Source organism: Neoarthrinium moseri (genome assembly GCF_022829205.1).
Source record: "Neoarthrinium moseri strain CBS 164.80 chromosome Unknown scaffold40_Wmoseri_CBS_16480, whole genome shotgun sequence".
Classification (NCBI taxonomy): domain Eukaryota; kingdom Fungi; phylum Ascomycota; class Sordariomycetes; order Amphisphaeriales; family Apiosporaceae; genus Neoarthrinium; species Neoarthrinium moseri.
Window position 1 is genome coordinate 24060 of NW_026055154.1, and position 17088 is coordinate 41147.

Sequence of the window (17088 nt, forward strand, 5' to 3'; positions counted from 1 at the left end):
AAGAACAGAATGAGTTTGGTTTCCAAAGTGAATTCAAAGAAGGTAATGGTTGCTAAAGTGTGACCAAAGCAATAGTGTATTGTCAAGGTATCTTTATGACTCTTGTTGAAGAAGCCGTCTGCGGCTGAATGTCCGCTTTGTATACAATGATGTCCCCAATCTACTGACGCCGAATCCAATGCAAACCGCCCGTACCCACGTCACCAAAATTTCTCGATGTTATACAGTGTGTTGAATAAGCGGAGTGCAGACTTAGACGCTCTCCGTCTTTAGCTGTTGCTCCATGGCCACAGCCTCGCCAACTTTTCCTTCTACAGAAACTGCGCCCTTCTCGCCGGCTCGCTTCCTGAGCACGTTCTCGATGAATGCCTCGCCAGCCTTGTAGCTGCTTCGGACCAGTGGACCGCTGGCGACATACAGGAAGCCCATGTCAAGAGCCCGCTGGCGCCACATCTCGAACTCATCTGGTGTGACATACTTCTCAACCTTGAGATGCCGCTTCGTCGGCCGCATGTATTGGCCGAATGTGACAACATCAACCCCAACCTTCCGTAGTTCCCGCAAGGCGTCCATCACTTCCTCCTCTTGCTCACCCAGACCTAGCATCAGACTCGTCTTGGTAATGATGCCTTCGGAGCCCCTGACTGTCTTAACGTGCTCCAGGACCTTCAAACTCTGCCTGAATGTTGCCCTTCTGTCTCGTACGTACGGGGTAAGTCCCTCGACGGTCTCTACATTGTGCGCGTAGACGTCGAGTCCGCTTTCGGCCACAATTTTAACCATGTCGAGATCACCCATGAAGTCGCCGGTTAGAGCCTCAACCAGCAAGCCGGGCTTCTTCTGCTTGATCTTGCGGATTGTCTCGGCGAAATGCCTGGCGCCGCCATCGGCCAGATCATCGCGGTCAACGCTGGTCAAAACGACGTATCCCAATCCCCAGCGCGCCAAGGCTTCGGCCGTGTGTTCGGGCTCATGGGGATCCAAAGGCGGCGGCTTGCGGTTTGTCTTGACGCTGCAGAACCTGCATCCACGGGTGCAGGTGTCTCCCATCAGCATGATGGTGGCCGTGGCGGCGTTCTTGTTGCTGCCACCCCAGCACTCGGATATGTTGGGACATCGCGCTTCCTCGCAGACTGTGTGGAGACCCAGGCCTCGCAGGTCCTTCTTGATGCTCTTGTAGTTGTCGTTGCCCGCGGGGATGGGTGTCTTCAGCCATTCAGGCAATCGGGTGATGGTCCGGCGATTCGATGCGGGTCCGACCTCGGCGGTCCTCAGCTCGTAGGCGTCCGTCGCGGGTAGAGCAGCGTCGCGCTTCGAGATAAAGTCGTCGAGCGAAGAGACGGTCGTATTCTTGAAGTATGTCGGGCGTCGCGGCGCCGCTGGAGCTTGCGATGTCGTTGCCGACACTGGGGGCTCTGTTGGGACGGTGGCGTAGGCCCTTGCCGCAGTGAAGGATGAGCTGACGGCCCGCTGAAGGGGTGCGCGAATGCGCTGAAGAGAAGCTGGCGTAGCTGCCATCCCGAGACGTGCGATGCAGCTTCTATCAGGGCTCTTTCTCGTCGCTGAAGCCGGATTTCAGAAACGATGGACCCTGGCTTTGGAGTTGACGGGCAAGATGGGGTTCAGAAATGTTCAAAAGGACCCCATCCTGATTACGAGATCCGAACTCGCCATTGGCTCCATTGAAATTTCTGGAGCCCGCGGCCAGGCGGGACCAAGCCCGGGCAAGGCCGATAATTCCCGCCAGTTTCCAGGCTCGGGGGCATGATGCAGTGGCAACACATTGGGACCTTGAAGGTAAACAGTGGCTTGCCTAACTTACAAGACTGCCTAGTACCTAACTTAGGTACTCTTAATCTATGACGATGTGAAGATTGAACGTAGCTACTGTAAAACAGTAGACACTGTGAATCTGCAGTAGCTGATAGAGCTGGCTTCCACAGCGTTGGCTTATTCGCCACCCATCAGATGGAAATGACTGAGGTTGGCCTCATGACCAGACAAGATATGGCACCTGGTCAAGATCTGTGACTTTTTTCGAACTTGGAAAGGGGTTCTCTGGGAGTAGGAGTTCCGAGGCACAATGCCAACATGCTGCGCATGCGTATCGAGGTTATTCAGCGCAACTCGCCCTCGACTCTCTGGGAGCAATGTCGAAGTAGTGAAGTGTGCTTTACTAGTGGCATCTACACAGCTCAGGGCGCTGAAATGTGCTGTGTTCGGTATTCAATTAATGCGATAAGACTCATGCAGGCGCTTCACGGCAATCTACTAGTTGTGTGCTCAATGTTGATATAGCTGTTGAGTCGGATTTGACCACAAAGCTCCAAACCCTCTGCTATATGAACTATGGTGGACCGGACCGTGGGTACTGGAAACGCCATGCCATTGGGTGCACTACTGGGAACTATAGGTAGTGTCATACTGTTCCCCCCCATAAGGCATCGAATGTAGTTGGGAATTAAAGCTGCGCTTGAAACTAGGAATTTGCCCATTGAAGAACGTAGAATCAACATTGAAGGATGCTCAACGTTTCCGCGTCTATGAGCAACTAATCTCTATCGGAGTTCGGGATAGTTGATGTAGAAAACCAAAGCCTGTGGGGTTGCGTGCCCAGAGGTGCCCAAGGTGCCTGCCTGGAACCCCTTGCTAGCGGGCATACCGTAGACGGTTATAAATCCCCGCCCCGCAACATTGCCATCCGACCTGCAAGTCTGAGTATCTCATCTTGTCAGAACGCCACGGGAAGATGATGGCGCCAATTAAAGGTAGCGAAATGGGGAAACTTTCAGGGAAGACTGAAGTGACTACGAGCGGCCTGCGAGAGCGAAGCCATCGCGGCAAGTTCCTGGTCGCCGCAGCTGTTGGCGCCATCTTGTACACCTCCACAGGATTGCTCTACCGAATTCCGCAGTGGGCTCCAATCTCAGACCTAAGCTCGTCACTACCAGGAGTCGGTGACGATTATATTGAGAAGTCACTGTATGGCTCCTTCCCGAAAGCAGGAGACCCATTCCACTTCATACCGTGCACAAGTGCCAGTTTGCTTCCTAGCCTGGACGATGCTGACCCTGAAGGATCATGGGCAAAACTCTTCGACCCGGATCCCAGTCACTGGAGCTGGGGCAAGCCCAAGTCAGCCGAGACTTCCTACCATGAAGATCCGTACTCTGGACGCGGAATCTACCTTTGCGGCTACATTGAGACGCCGCTTGATTACACCAACCTCTCGGACAAACGCATTGTGCGACTTGCTGTCACGAAGTACCAAGTTTCAGGCCTGGCACACATTGGCGTCCCGGACAGTAACTCAGATGCCGGCAAGAAGAGCGAGAGAACAATCGTGCTTGAACCTGGCGGCCCCGGGGGAAGTGGCACTTCTTACCTTTGGCGTACTGCCGAGGACCAGACCGAACGATTCAGCGGTGGGACCTACGACGTCCTTGCGTGGGACCCCCGTGGTGTCAACGCCTCCCTTCCCGCCGTGTCGTGTTTCCCATACGATGCCGACCGAGATCACTGGTCCCTACGAACGTGGCAGTACCGTGAAGTCTCGCCTTCTCCTAAAGCTCAGCTTGAATTTGCCGATGCCATGCTTGAGTCCACATTGAACGCTTGCTGGCAGCTACATGGGGACATCGGCAGGTTTGTCTCTACGGCCTTCGTCGCACGGGATTTGGAGGAGATTCGCAAAGCCATTGGCGAAGAGGAACTGACGGGATATCTCGTCAGCTAGTGAGTACCCTCCACAACTATATGCTACCCCTTCTGGCAAGTTTAGAGCACGAAAACGCTCTCTCGTCTCGCGGTTTATACACCATGCGTCCGCTAACCCGGAAGAACTCGGACTGTCTCGAAGTGGCTGACTCTTAATGTTATAGTGGAACCGGCATTGGGCAGACTTATGCTAATATGTTCCCCGAATCGGTTGGTCGCATGATTTTGGACGGGACCGAGTATGTCAGAGATCATCGTTTACTTGCAGGTTTTGGATGGACGGCCCTTGATAACGGGACTAATGCCTGGGACGATGGCTTCCTGGGAGAGTGCATTAATGCCGGTCCGAAATACTGTGCTCTTGCTAAGCCAAAACATGGCAAACCCGTAACGCTCCCAGAGCTCAAGCAACGCATGCAGGCCTTGCTAAACGCTACCATTGAACGACCAATTCCTGGTTATTCAAAGACGAAGGGACCTTCTCTAGTCACCTACTCTAGGCTAGTAGAGTCATTGTATGGGGCGATGTACAATGCCAGGTCTTGGCCTGCATTGGCCCAGATGCTTTTTGAACTGGAGGCTGGCAATTCAAGCCTAGCCGTCTCCTTCATTGACGACTGGCAATACGACCCGACACTACCATGCCCTTTAAACCCGACAAAGCCAACATCCGATGAGTTAAGCATTCTAGTCATCTGCGCAGATGCCTACGATGCGCCGCAACCAGAAGGACTTGGTTGGTGGCTAGACTTGTGGAGCAACATGACTGAGAAATCCTGGATAGCTGGGAATTCGCGGTTCACCAGTGGCTTCCCATGCCGTCACTTCTCTGATTTCTGGCCAAAGCCAGCTGAGGTTTATCGCGGTGACTTGAATAACACACTGAAGAACCCGGTCCTTCTGATTGCAGAAACCTACGACCCTGCGACACCATTACGCAACGGAAAGAGGCTCTTGGAGGAGATGGGCAAGAATGCGAGACTTATTGTCCACCACGGATACGGTCACGGCTCTAGAGATGCGTCAGCTTGCACCGACTCCATTGCGAGGGCGTTCATTCTGAATGGGACATTGCCTGAAGAGCATGAAATCGCGTGCTATGCCAACGAAAAGCCATATCTGTACGGCATCAAGGATACAGAAGTTCAAATGCATGGAGAGAGTTGGGATCCAGTTATTGCTTGGCGTGAGCACAAGAAGGAGATAGAGATTCATGGCCTATAGTGACATAGCACGTTATCAAGCTGTAAATAGTCAAGGTCGAGACGATATCTCGACCTTGCCGTGTGAACGCTGGTGATAACAGTGTAATTTTTCATTTTGGACACATATTCACCAACGCATGTCTGAAGTTCGATGGCTTTACTCTAGGCGAAATACGAACTGCATAGGTCAAGCGTGCCTAGCACAGTCCGAGGCTCCTCCTATTGGCACCGAATCTTAGAGCGGAGTATTGCACAGGATTCTCGGTCGAGCGACAACGGTAAGCCAGATCATACTGAATGCTGTCTTATTGGATGCTGTATCCTGTGTCACTTTACCTCTCAAGGTTCTTGCAGCAACACAATGTAGATAGACGAGGGATTGGAACCAAATCCAACCGCTTGAGGAAGGTTCAACTTGCCGTGGCGTTATGACTGACTGATGCGAGCTTGGGGTTGAGCGGGGGATACATTGCTGATCCATACCGCTTCCTTCTTGGTCTTTCCTGGTTCCTGCCGCTCTTGATGGCCCAAACCAGGTATTTGCGCGTATACGAGACCGGCAGCAGTCCCATGGCGAATGGATGTCCTTGCATGCATACGAGTGCTTGAGGTTGCGTAAAACGCATGATGATAAATGCAAGGCTGCCCAGTTCGCACCTTGGATGATCAAGGTTTTTTTTTAACGATTCAACACGGCTACGATAGGCTCGAAGATGGATTCCTTCATTTTCCTGGCCTTTCTGACTGGAGCAGTTCGGGCTGCATCTTGCCCTGGTTATAGGGCATCCAACATTGTAAAGACAACCGGCGTCCTCGCAGCAGATTTGACGCTCTCTGGAAATGCATGCAATGTTTACGGCCAGGATATTATCGATCTCCGGTTGCTGGTAGAATATCAGACTAGTGAGTTAATTTTAGGGGCCTGGAAACGAGTGACTGACAATTCAAAGATACCCGGCTGCACGTGAAGATATATGATGCAGCTCTTGACGTATATCAGGTTCAAGAGCACATTATTCCGAGACCTGCGAGTCAAAATGTATCTGAGTCGGATGCTGCACTTCAATTCTCCTTTGAAGAAGAGCCATTCTCATTCATAGTCTCGCGATCCGATACTCGGGAAGTCGTCTTCAATACGACCGGCCAGGAGTTAATCTTCGAGTCCCAATATCTTCATGTACAGACTGCTTTGCCGAGCAACCCTAATTTGTACGGGCTTGGGGAGCACTCGGACCCGTTCAGGCTGCCCACAGAGAGATACCGGCGGACCCTTTGGAATGCAGAATCTCCGTTTATTCCTCGCAACTCGAATCTTTACGGAAGCCACCCTGTTTATCTTGAACACCGCGGAAGTTCTGGTAGCCATGGAGTGTTTTTGCTCAACTCCAATGGAATGGATATCAACATCTACAAGGAGGCAGAGGGACAGCAATACCTCAAATACGAGACTGTGGGAGGTGTTCTGGACTTCTACTTCCTGGCTGGTCCAAGTCCCTTAGAAGTCAGCAAGCAATACGCCGAGGTAATCGGCTTGCCAGCCATGATGCCATACTGGACTTTCGGCTTCCATCAATGCAAATATGGGTACTGGGATGTGAACATGGCAGCAGAGGTAGTTGCTAACTATTCCGCTGCTGAGATACCACTGGAGACACTGTGGGGTGATATCGATTACATGAATCTGAGACAGGATTTTACGACAGATCCTGAGCGGTTTCCTCTGCACAAGATGCGAGAGCTTGTGCAGACCTTACATCAACGCGGCCAGCAATACATCATGATGGTTGACCCGGGGATTCATAGAGCGCAGAATTACTCTACGTTCTTGAATGGTGAAGAAAGCGAAGTGTTTCTCAAGTCCGACGATGGTTCTAACTATCTAGGTGGACAATGGGCGGGCGAGGTGGTATGGCCCGACTGGCTGGCACCTAACACGCAAAAGTGGTGGAGGAATGAGTTTGCGACTTTCTTCGATCCGGATCGAGGAATTGATGTGGATGGAGTTTGGAATGATATGAATGAAGCGTCGAACTTCTGTCCGAATGTGACGTGCAATACCACCCAGTTCGATGACCCTTCAGTGTTTCCTATCGCACCAACAACCCCTCCTCGAAACAATACTGGACGACCGATTCCTGGGTTTCCAGCGGACTTCCAGCCAGAAAATGGCTCTGATAATAAGCTTGGCAGGAGGCAAAGCACTAATGGGATGATGAAAGGGCTCCGCGACCGGGACTTATTCAACCCCCAATTCACCATCAACAACCACCGAGGGGCAATGAGCGACGGAACGATATACACCAATATATCTAACGCTGATGGTACTGTTCAATATGACACTCATAATCTGTACGGAGTAACCATGGTAATGGCCAGCCGTCAAGCGATGCTAGCACGCAGGCCCCAAGCCCGGCCTTTCGTTCTCACGCGCTCTACATTCGCTGGTGCTGGCACACACGCAGCACACTGGTTCGGAGACAACAATTCAACCTGGGCTGACTATCGTGTCTCAATTGCACAACTGCTTGGGTTCTCCAGTATACACCAAATGCCCATGGCAGGGTCCGACGTCTGCGGATTCAATGGAGTTGCCGACGAAAAGATGTGCTCACGATGGGCCATGCTCGGAGCCTTCATGCCATTCTATCGCAACCACGCAGTTATCGACGCACCTTTCCAAGAGTTCTACGTTTGGCCAAATGTAACGCGTGCAGCGCAAAAGGCCATCGCCGCGCGATACAGGCTGCTTGATTACATCTACACGGCGATGTACAGAGCCAGCACGACTGGGTCGCCAATAGTCAATCCTTTATTCTTCATCTACCCATCTGACCAGAACACATTTGGCATCGATACCCAGTTCTTCTATGGAGATGCCCTCTTGGTCTCTCCAGTCGTCGAAGACTACTCCCAGTCTGTGTCGTTCTATCTCCCAGATGATGTATTCTACGACTTCTGGACGCTTGAGCAGATTCAGGGCACTGGTGCTAACAGAACGTTGGACAACGTCGACTGGAACGACATGCCGGTTTATATACGCGGTAGCACTATTCTACCCTTGCGTATTGAGTCTGCCAACACTACGAAGATGCTTCGACAGAACGACTTTAACATTATAGTTGCGCCCGGCAAGGATGGCAAAGCTGCCGGGTCTCTGTACTTGGATGATGGCGAGAGCCTAGAAGTCGGGGACTCCTACTCCGATATTAGGTTCTCGTGGGATAGCAAGACATTCACAGCGTCTGGAAACTTTGGATTTGCAACGAGCCTTATCGTGAAGACGGTTACGATTCTGGGGGAAGGGGGGCCCATCACGCAACAAGGGCCTTGGAGTCTTAGTGGACAGTTTGAGTTCACATTGAGCTGATCTGCCTACGAGACTCCTCGTTGATACGGCCTAGGACTTAGGGATGATTGCTTTGATCGTAGTTTAAGAATCGGGGAAGGGGAGGTGTAATGGACGACAACACAAGTTGGCAAGGGAACACAAGCAAAGCACCAATGAAATAAATCTAGCCCTTACTACCGGCCGGCTGGAAAGGTACCATGCAGCCCGTCACTGAGTACTTCCGGCCATCCACCTCCCATTGCAGCCTGGCATGTGTCGTAGTGACTTTGCACCTCTTGATCTTTTCTCGTAATGGCACATCCGCTCCGTGTTTCCCTCCCTATGCCCAAAAAACAGTCGTTGTACTCCATCATCTGGCCTGTACAAGCACTGAATTTGCGCGGTATATATTGTTTCATGATCTTGGCAATGCCAATTACGCTTCATTTAATGCCTGTGGATCATAGTATAGTCTTTCCAGGGTGTAAAATGCGTAAAGGGATTTCGAGGTGCTGTTTGGTTTAGCATTACATTGCAAGTTAGTGGAAGAGTAACCATACGGCCATGAACCGTTCACTGAGTAACATGATCTCATTCCGTTACGGGGATTTTGTGTTAAACTCCATTAACGTAGACTTAACCACAGCGCTGACCAGGTGAGGGGTAATGAGGTGACTCAACAAAATGCCGCTTGCCGTCATCTCACGTATGCAAATAAGCGTGTTCTCGCGGATATGGGGGACGCATTTTCATCCAAGTAGCTGTTGCATCTACGGTTGTTGTTTTCTCGTATCAATTTTCGCGGCTGATCATACTACTTACGAGATCACAAAAATACCGGATCCTCTTGGGTGACTGGTCAAGGCTTACTGCACCACTATCACAAGCTCAAGTGGATATGGATTCCACTACATGAGCGGGTTCGGCCACGCCTCAACAATACAGCATCATGGCCTCTGACAGGTCGTTCACGACACCCGCCTCTCACTTCCGCTCTTTGCACAAGTCTGGCGACCCTCTGATCTTGAACAATGTCTGGGATATACCCTCTCTGAATGCTGTTCTGTCTCTGAATAGAACAGAAACAGACACGATCCCACGTCCTGTACGTGCGATAGCTACAGCGTCTTATGCCATCGCAGAATGTCAAGGGTTCCGCGATGAAGAGTTGTCGTACGAGCAGAACCTTGCTGCTATTGCCCGACTTGCGCCAGTAGTGAGAGCTGCAGGTTTGCCACTGTCCGTAGATTTGCAGGACGGGTATGGCAGCCGACTGGAGGAGGCAATCAAAGAGGTTATCAAACTCGGTGTTGTGGGAGTTAATATCGAAGACGTGAAAGGCGACACTCAGAAACTGTACAGTCTCGAAGAAAATGTCAGCCGCCTCAAGAGAGCCATAGCAACCGCCGAACAAGCAGGCTGCCCGGATTTTGTCGTTAACGCGCGGTGCGACGTCTTCCTTGCGTGGCCTAACGACGATAGCGCAAGGCTTATCCAGGAGACTATTACAAGAGGCAAGGCGTATCTAGCTGCAGGAGCTACAACCGTATTTGTTTGGGGTGGTTCAAAAAGGGGACTTCGAACCGTCGAGGTGGAAGAGTTGTCAAAGGCTTTCGAGGGGAGGCTCGCTGTCAAGCTAGGCTGGGCGGACGACGCATTGACTATTGGGGAGCTGAGCAAGATCGGTGTAGCAAGAATTAGTGTTGGGCCAAGCCTGTATCTCTTGAGCACGGTGGCTATAAGGGAAGCTGCCAAGACGATGTTCACCAAGGGAAAGCTCAGGCCTGATGATGGGATGAAGTTTGAAGATATGATGGCCGCTTTGGGGTCCATGAGGGGTTGATATGTGACAGGTTAAGGATTATCTGTCTTTGTTTCGGTACATGCAGGTACTTCCCAATTGCTCGCACAAGATGTCTGGAGCGCGAGCCTGCTGAGAAGCTAACTGACTATTGTTTGAACGTCGGTCATTTCTCTGGACTAAAATAATTCCTCTGGACTCAGAGTTCTGCTTGTCACGTCTTTGCCTTTGAAGAATGAATAAATTGACCTTTGAACGAGGGAAGAACAGGGTGGGTCGGTCAGCTCCCCGGCCAAGTCTGTCTCCTGGGTCATGCTTTTTGGTAGTAGGGAAGAAAACCAGTGTGAGTACTCGAGACCTACAATTTACTAGACACGTCTGCAGGTATCAGGAACTCCAATTCTCAGTATGTGAGTTTCCCATGGATCGCAAGCGATTAATAGCTAGCGTAACATGCGTCATAACACCAAAGTTTTGTTTCCCCAAGCCTTTATTAATCTCTCTCGCTTAATCTAATTTCGGACACTGCATGGCACCCGCTAATAGGCGACTAAATGAACACAACAAAAGATCTTTAGTACACCTACGACCTCACCATCCTGATAGATGCAAAGGGTTTGACCCTACAGCTTTTGACAGCACTTGTGCGTGGCATCCACTCCGTGCTGGTTCCTGTACAAAGAATTCGAGCCGAATGCTCCCGCCAAGATTATTCTTCGTGAAAGAAACAGGCGGACGTATGTTATGGATTTGAGGCGCTTCAATTGCAGTTGGCGGCGGCGTTGGCATTGGAAGCAGCGTTGGCCCCGTTGCCAGCAGCAGCCTTGTTACCCTTGCCTCCACTGTGGTGACTATTCACCTCGTTAGCAGTTTGTTCCAAAGATCAACGATATGGTCCACATATATCAACGTACCGGGCATTCAAACAAGCCGCACCCGTAGCCGCAGCGGCCGCAGCGCTCGCAGCGCTCGTTTTGGCCGCCTGGTTAGCTCCAGCGTTCTTGCCCGCGGCCTATAATTTGCGGATCAGCACGAGCACTTTCCAGGGGTGACTATAAGTCCCAAACCTACCGGAGACTTGTTTCCCTTTCCGCCAGCATGATGACGGGGCTCAATGGCAACGGCCGAGACCGAGGCAACGAGGAGCAAGATTGAGAAGAACTTCATGTTGGCGGTTGATGGTTGATATATGATGGTATCTGACGGGAAATGGAGTGCGATAGATATTTACAAAAAAAAAAAAAATAAAGATTGATGGACCAGCCGAGGAAGTGAATGTCAGAATGATGAAGAAGATGGGGGTGCAAAGTTGAGCATTGAGAGGATATGTGAAGCCATATTTATATATACTTGGCCACTGGCACGATACGATTTGAATCAAAGTTCATCCCATACCACTCTAAACCTGTCAGGAATCTATTTTGGGTTGGGGTAGGTCGTCGCGACGTCTCATCAGAAACCTGTATGGCAACATGAGACGAGCGCATGGGGCATCTGAGATGCTAGGGTGGTTTCAACCCAGGGCCTTGCATGGCAGTGGCCCGTGTGCTGCAAGATAGCGATCATTTAGCGCCAAGCTTCTGACAAGCCCCTGCCAGACTTGGCGCTGTCCCATGCCATCTGCGAGAGCGTCACATTCCTCGGCGTTCATACTATAATCTGCTAGGATCGTCATTTGGTGCTAATTTACCTCTTATTCCATGCTCTGCTCATTCAAGCTATGTAGTTAGACGGCCCTGACATCAACGCTCTAAGCGACCTATACCGACCCTGAGCTTCTGAAACCGCCATTCAACTCGAGACCTTTGCAGCAGCTGTGAGAACGATTAGGTGGACCTTTGCTTGATCAGGCGCTGCAGCTTGTCCAGGGAGGCTGGAGGATACATTTCATGCCTCTCTCGATCCATCTGTTCCACAATGGCGGCCTCGGGCTGTCCTGTTTCAGCGTGCCGTTTTTCAATATCGTTAATTATCCCTTTGCGATGCAAATACTACTAGCTGCTCTGCGCTTGGGGTCCATTCATCGATGCTGCCACAGTTGGTTCAGCCCACGAACAGCTGGGCACCCGTGAGACCCATGTTCCCATAGCCCCCATGAATCTAGAACTGCGATGATCTGCTGCTGGCCCGGAAGTTATACCGTAGCAGACCTTCACCAGCTGCTTCTGAAGACTCTGCCGACTGCTGAGGAGGGGGAGAGGAGGAAGAAGAGGAAGAAGAGGAGCAGGAGAAGGGTAGATCGAGAAGGTGGCGGTTGTGAAAAGAGGTGGTGGTGTAGCTGCTGAGGATTTCAGACCGAGTGGCCAAAATAACGACTTGGCTGGAGAGAATCTGTTGTTGATGAGCTTGAATTCGGCAGGGCCAGGTTTTACTCTTGAGTCCAAGTAATAGCGTTGAGGAGGTCGATTAGAGCCAGGGGTGAACGTCGCGGTCCATTGCGCGCCGTGTGGGCCTTCAAAGGTTTCGGTAACCATTCACTGAAGCTCTTGAAATTGATTTTAGACTAGGTCAAGTTCATACATCACTCGTTGAAATTGTAACGCTCGAAGTGTGGTGATCCGACGTAGCTCATTGTCGATATATGACTTGTATTGACTAATCTGTGGAAGGCCGCGACTGCCACTCTTTGGATCAGTGGCCACCTGAACGCGCCTTTTGAAGAACAGATATTCAGGGGATGAGAACAGAGGGTCTCGAAACACAAGATGGTCAGGGAATCCAGTCCTCAAAGTAACAGAGTCTTGTAACCGCACTTCGCGAAGCCACTCATGTAGCTCGAGTAATGCACGAGCAGCTTTGTCTTCGGAGACCTTCAACTCTGCTTGACCAGGATGTCTATAAGTCAAAATCAATCGTCTAACTGCGGCCACACCTTCTCCAGCAGCTCGACCGGAGGCGGGGCTGTGCTTCTGGGGAGCGAATATGACACCGAGCATGACGGATCAAAGTCCACGAGCGCTCTTATAAACTCACTTGGTGGCGAGCTTAGATAAGAGCTTGTCGTTGAGTCACAATGGGTCCAACGGCCTACGCGTCGAATCTATAGTACGATTAGATGGACAAGTACCATTCGAAAGGTACATAAAACGGCACCAAGGCATCACTTATGTGGCTTTCGTGGCCTGGGTTTTGGGTTTTAGTGATCGTTGTGCAGGCTGCACCCCAATAGGAATCTCTCTCGACAGGCTAACTTGCAGTTTTCGTATGAAGGCAGCCAAGGACGATCAATGGAGATCGCATTAAAGAGATTCACATAAGATTTGCTGACTCCGTCGACTCGTCGCTAAGACTTGCAAAACAGGTCCTTGCCAATTCTATCAAGCCGCCGTTGAGTCGTTTCGTGTGTGATAGTCAGCATGGATGTGACAGTGGGCAACCATACCTGGAAGGTGAAGCAGGGGTACTTCGATGTTGGGAGCACTTGAAACCGGGGTAGGCGCTGGCGCCAAATGTCTGGGCCCAATCCCTGTGCGTTGGGAGACACCAGGATCAGGGCATTCAATCACGCTGAGAAACGCTGCATGCGAAACCACTCTGATCCTCCGCTTGCTTCGATCTCAGACGTTTACAAAATGACTAAGTGCATCATTCTACCGATGACCCAAGACCATTGGGATGAAAGGTCTCTCGTTTCGCTAGCTGTGTAGTGGAGGGTCGGCAGCTGAATCACCGCTACAAACCTGACCGACAGACGGACGTAAAGTTGGCAGGCGTGCGCTTGAAGTACAACAAGCTTCAAGACCGGTTATGCCCAGGCAGCGCTGCTGACCGCTGTATGCTATCTTCCTAGTAGAGAATTCACGCTCCACTTTCTGGCCGGGCTCTGTCCACAACGAGCTCGGTTCGTCGGACTTCAGGCCCGACCAAGTTCCAAGGTTAGCCCCAGCAATTATTGCAAGTTTGATGATATGAAGTCCTCTATTCTCGTTCTAAAACTGGATGCTTGATATCAGAAACTGAGTAGAAGATCATAGTGGTGTCCATAAAGTCTTAAAGCAACAACCATAACAGTCCCAGTCTCGACAGGGACTAGTTAAGAATTGATTCGAGACTTCATACGCTTGCAGAGAGTTAGATGTCTAATCAACAAGGAGAACTTTGTTTAAAGATAGATAACATGTCAACGCTATTCCATTTCTGACATGAGGCATTTCATGTGGCCCGTTGAATGAGAACCTCACTTTGGTTTCACCTAGCAGGATTGCCATTTGGTAATAAGTACCCTTGCTGCAGCAGTGGTTGTATCAGGTCAAAATATTGAGATGTTGAACCATCGTGACCATGGCTTCGGTATGTGCATGTCCAGTTTAGCACAACCTCTTCCATGGCTCAATCCATTAGACTGCTGGTTCCTTGTCTGTGAGGAAAGATCAGTAGCAACACTACTCCTAACCCTAATATTCCGTCTGCCCAGTTAACATTATCCTAGTTCCCATATTTATTCTATGTATCACATGTTTGAATGCGATATGCTGGATAGTATTCGAGGTGAGCACAGCATTAGACGGAATTAGAGTCGTACTCGATATTCTGAATGCCGGCTTAGGTACAGCTAAGAAATTGATCCAAGTTAGTAGCCGTTCCAGCTAAGTCGTCACATGGCTTGCGTCTGTTCTTTGACACGGTATCAGAACAGAAGCATTTGCGCCGATCGACCTTTGCTCCGCGGCGAACTCAGTTGGTAAACTCTTGTGTGTGGCCCCCGAAAACCTCAGTACTCATGTGCGGGACCCTGATCACTGTATTTGCGGAGTGACCACAGATGGTATTCATCACAATGCCAAACAGAGTATGGAAACCGGTAGCTCGAGTATTACTGCAGGCTGGTACGCAAAGTATCAAGAGGCTGATCTACTACCTAGTCACCGTTAGGGTCTTACGGAACACCAGAAACAGTCAACGGACAGACCTCGAACTCCTCCGGTCACAATCGATACAAACCTGATCAAAAGTATTCACAGCGGGGAAGAAAATCACGTCAAACATAGTGGCTTCACCCCAAGGCTAGGTATCGCAACGCATCTAGATGCTGCCAATCAGTCAACTCTAGTCCTCATTGATCAGGTAAACGTCTATCCAGGAGTGCGATGATTTTTATGCCTTTGAATATAGTCCAGGCTTCAAAACTGCCCATAGCTTGTGGCGAAAGGTTATGCATGGGACCGAGTGAGATATACGGAAACCAACAGGGCAAAACGCCTATCCCGTTGCCCATATGCGCTCTCATGCGCGGCAACTGCTGCCGCAACCTCAAAGCCCCATGGTTGATACCTCGTACAAGAAGCGGAATTCTCGATCCGACCGTCCACGAATGCGCTAATCGAGAGGCCTACCGTCAATTGCATGCCCAGGGCACTAGGTCCTCCTTGCCTTTCATGACGTGACGTCGTCAGGGCGATGTAGATGGCGGCCCGTACGGCTGGCACATGGCGTAGTGGATGCGATGAGAAGGCGATAACTAGCAAATAAGTAGGTAACAATGGCCATGTGGACAATATGGGCTTACAGTCTCATGCTGACATCTTATACATCAGGCGGGCGCAGCCTCCTCCCTCCCAGCAGGATGCAGGTCCCGACACTATAATTCTGGAAGTTGACATCCCTTCTTTCGAGCATAGACCCAGAAATCCCGCTGGTTGCGAGCATAACGAAAGTTGCGAATGCCGATCCCGAGGTCATATTGACGGAGAACATACAGCGCGAGAGCTCCAAGGTTCCAAGGGTACGCCGGTAGCTAGCTACCTTGGGAGATGATCAAGAACCATAATAAGTCGTCGGAACACATGGCTCTTTGGTCAAGCAATAGTCTTGATATGAGATTTCATTCTTTCCGAGGCCAGAGCGCGTCACCGCGTCTGTCCCCTTGCACGCACAATACATTCCAGGTCTGGACTGTGGTGTCTCACAGAACCGGAGGTCAGCGCTCGAGGGGCAGTCTCCGTTGCCCATTTCGCGCGGAGCTTCAAGGTCCACATTGTGAGCTACTTTTGACACTGTCGAGACTTGATGAACGCTCTGATTCCTTCGCCATTCCCTCCAGGCGGCAGAATTGCTGTTTTTAAACAGATTGTCGGCGGAAGTAGTCTGGACCTTGCGGCTCAAATGAAACTCAGCCTCACTGCAGCACTGTTGCACGAAATGCGGCTGCCTGGTGTTTCATGGCGCTAATCACCCAGTCGCCTGGCACGAGGGATCGATTTAGCTGCGCAGGCGGGTTTGGTGAAGTTGCTGCGGGGCCGAGCCCGCCATTGGGCAGGAGATTCAGTGGTCCTTTGTGACCAGTTGCGTGCCAAAGTACCTTCCACTCACTACTGAGGGACCTCCTGTGCCAAGCATGTAGGTGCTATGGTAATACATTCATAACTTGCATACCGTAAGGCATGTAGCTGCTGCCAAGGTTGCTGGCGTGAACTGTAGTCAATTACCTGTTTTAGGTAACACGCAGGTTGGCAGGTCCTCTGCTACAGTAGCTGGAGGTTACTGAGCCGGCCCCCAAAAACTCTATCTACAAACCCCAGCGGGGCTGCCAGGCGCTTTCTGGGCAGACTAACTAGGTAGAGCTCTGTCAAGTTATTCTCAGAATGCCGCTGCCTGGCTCCTTTCGTCACTTCCGCCGCCCCCACGAGCTGCAGGTCATGTAAGGCAATGGAATGTTTGAACCAGATCGCCCGACGCAATGATTCCGTCTTGCGCATGAACCGAACGGTCGGCCCCGGCTCCCATGGGCCGCTGGATGGATGCTGCGAAACAATTGGACCCAGAGAGTTGGATGGCCCGATGGGCCCTGGTAGCTGTTTGCCCTCCCCTTGGCTGACAGGCCTGACAGGCAAGCACAGGGTACTTTCAAGATGGCTGCCTGCCGCTCATCTCCATGGCCTAGCGGTGCTGGATCAAGCGATAGCAGCAGGGGTCCGACTCGACCTTGCATCATCGACGTTTGGTTCCACTGCCAACGGGCACAATGCGTGAGGTCCAAGTCGTTCTTTAGGATTACTCAGGGAGGCGATGATTAGGGTAGCTGACGCACACGATGGCCA

The 17088-nt window shown here is 51.1% G+C and overlaps 5 protein-coding genes across 5 annotated transcripts; 3 read left to right on the forward strand and 2 right to left on the reverse strand.

Annotated features, from left to right (window-relative positions):
• Positions 1-252: 252 nt before the first annotated feature.
• JN550_009034 (uncharacterized protein) lies at positions 253-1518 on the reverse strand (the record flags this gene model as incomplete). The annotated part of the gene is made up of 1 exon (XM_049321062.1): positions 253-1518. The coding sequence occupies one exon, from the start codon at positions 1516-1518 to the stop codon at positions 253-255; it is 1266 nt and encodes a 421-aa protein (XP_049168869.1).
• Positions 1519-2776: 1258 nt separating this feature from the next.
• Positions 2777-4941, forward strand: JN550_009035 (uncharacterized protein; the record flags this gene model as incomplete). Its single annotated transcript, XM_049321063.1, has 2 exons — positions 2777-3735; positions 3882-4941. The coding sequence occupies 2 exons, from the start codon at positions 2777-2779 to the stop codon at positions 4939-4941; spliced, it is 2019 nt and encodes a 672-aa protein (XP_049168870.1).
• Positions 4942-5635: 694 nt separating this feature from the next.
• JN550_009036 (uncharacterized protein) lies at positions 5636-8289 on the forward strand (the record flags this gene model as incomplete). Its single annotated transcript, XM_049321064.1, has 2 exons — positions 5636-5825; positions 5873-8289. The coding sequence occupies 2 exons, from the start codon at positions 5636-5638 to the stop codon at positions 8287-8289; spliced, it is 2607 nt and encodes an 868-aa protein (XP_049168871.1).
• Positions 8290-9199: 910 nt separating this feature from the next.
• On the forward strand, positions 9200-10093 carry JN550_009037 (uncharacterized protein; the record flags this gene model as incomplete). The annotated part of the gene is made up of 1 exon (XM_049321065.1): positions 9200-10093. One exon carries the CDS (start codon positions 9200-9202, stop codon positions 10091-10093), a length of 894 nt encoding a protein of 297 aa, XP_049168872.1.
• A 718-nt stretch (positions 10094-10811) lies between these two features.
• On the reverse strand, positions 10812-11218 carry JN550_009038 (uncharacterized protein; the record flags this gene model as incomplete). Its single annotated transcript, XM_049321066.1, has 3 exons — positions 10812-10902; positions 10966-11063; positions 11123-11218. The coding sequence occupies 3 exons, from the start codon at positions 11216-11218 to the stop codon at positions 10812-10814; spliced, it is 285 nt and encodes a 94-aa protein (XP_049168873.1).
• Between the last annotated feature and the right edge of the window lie 5870 nt (positions 11219-17088).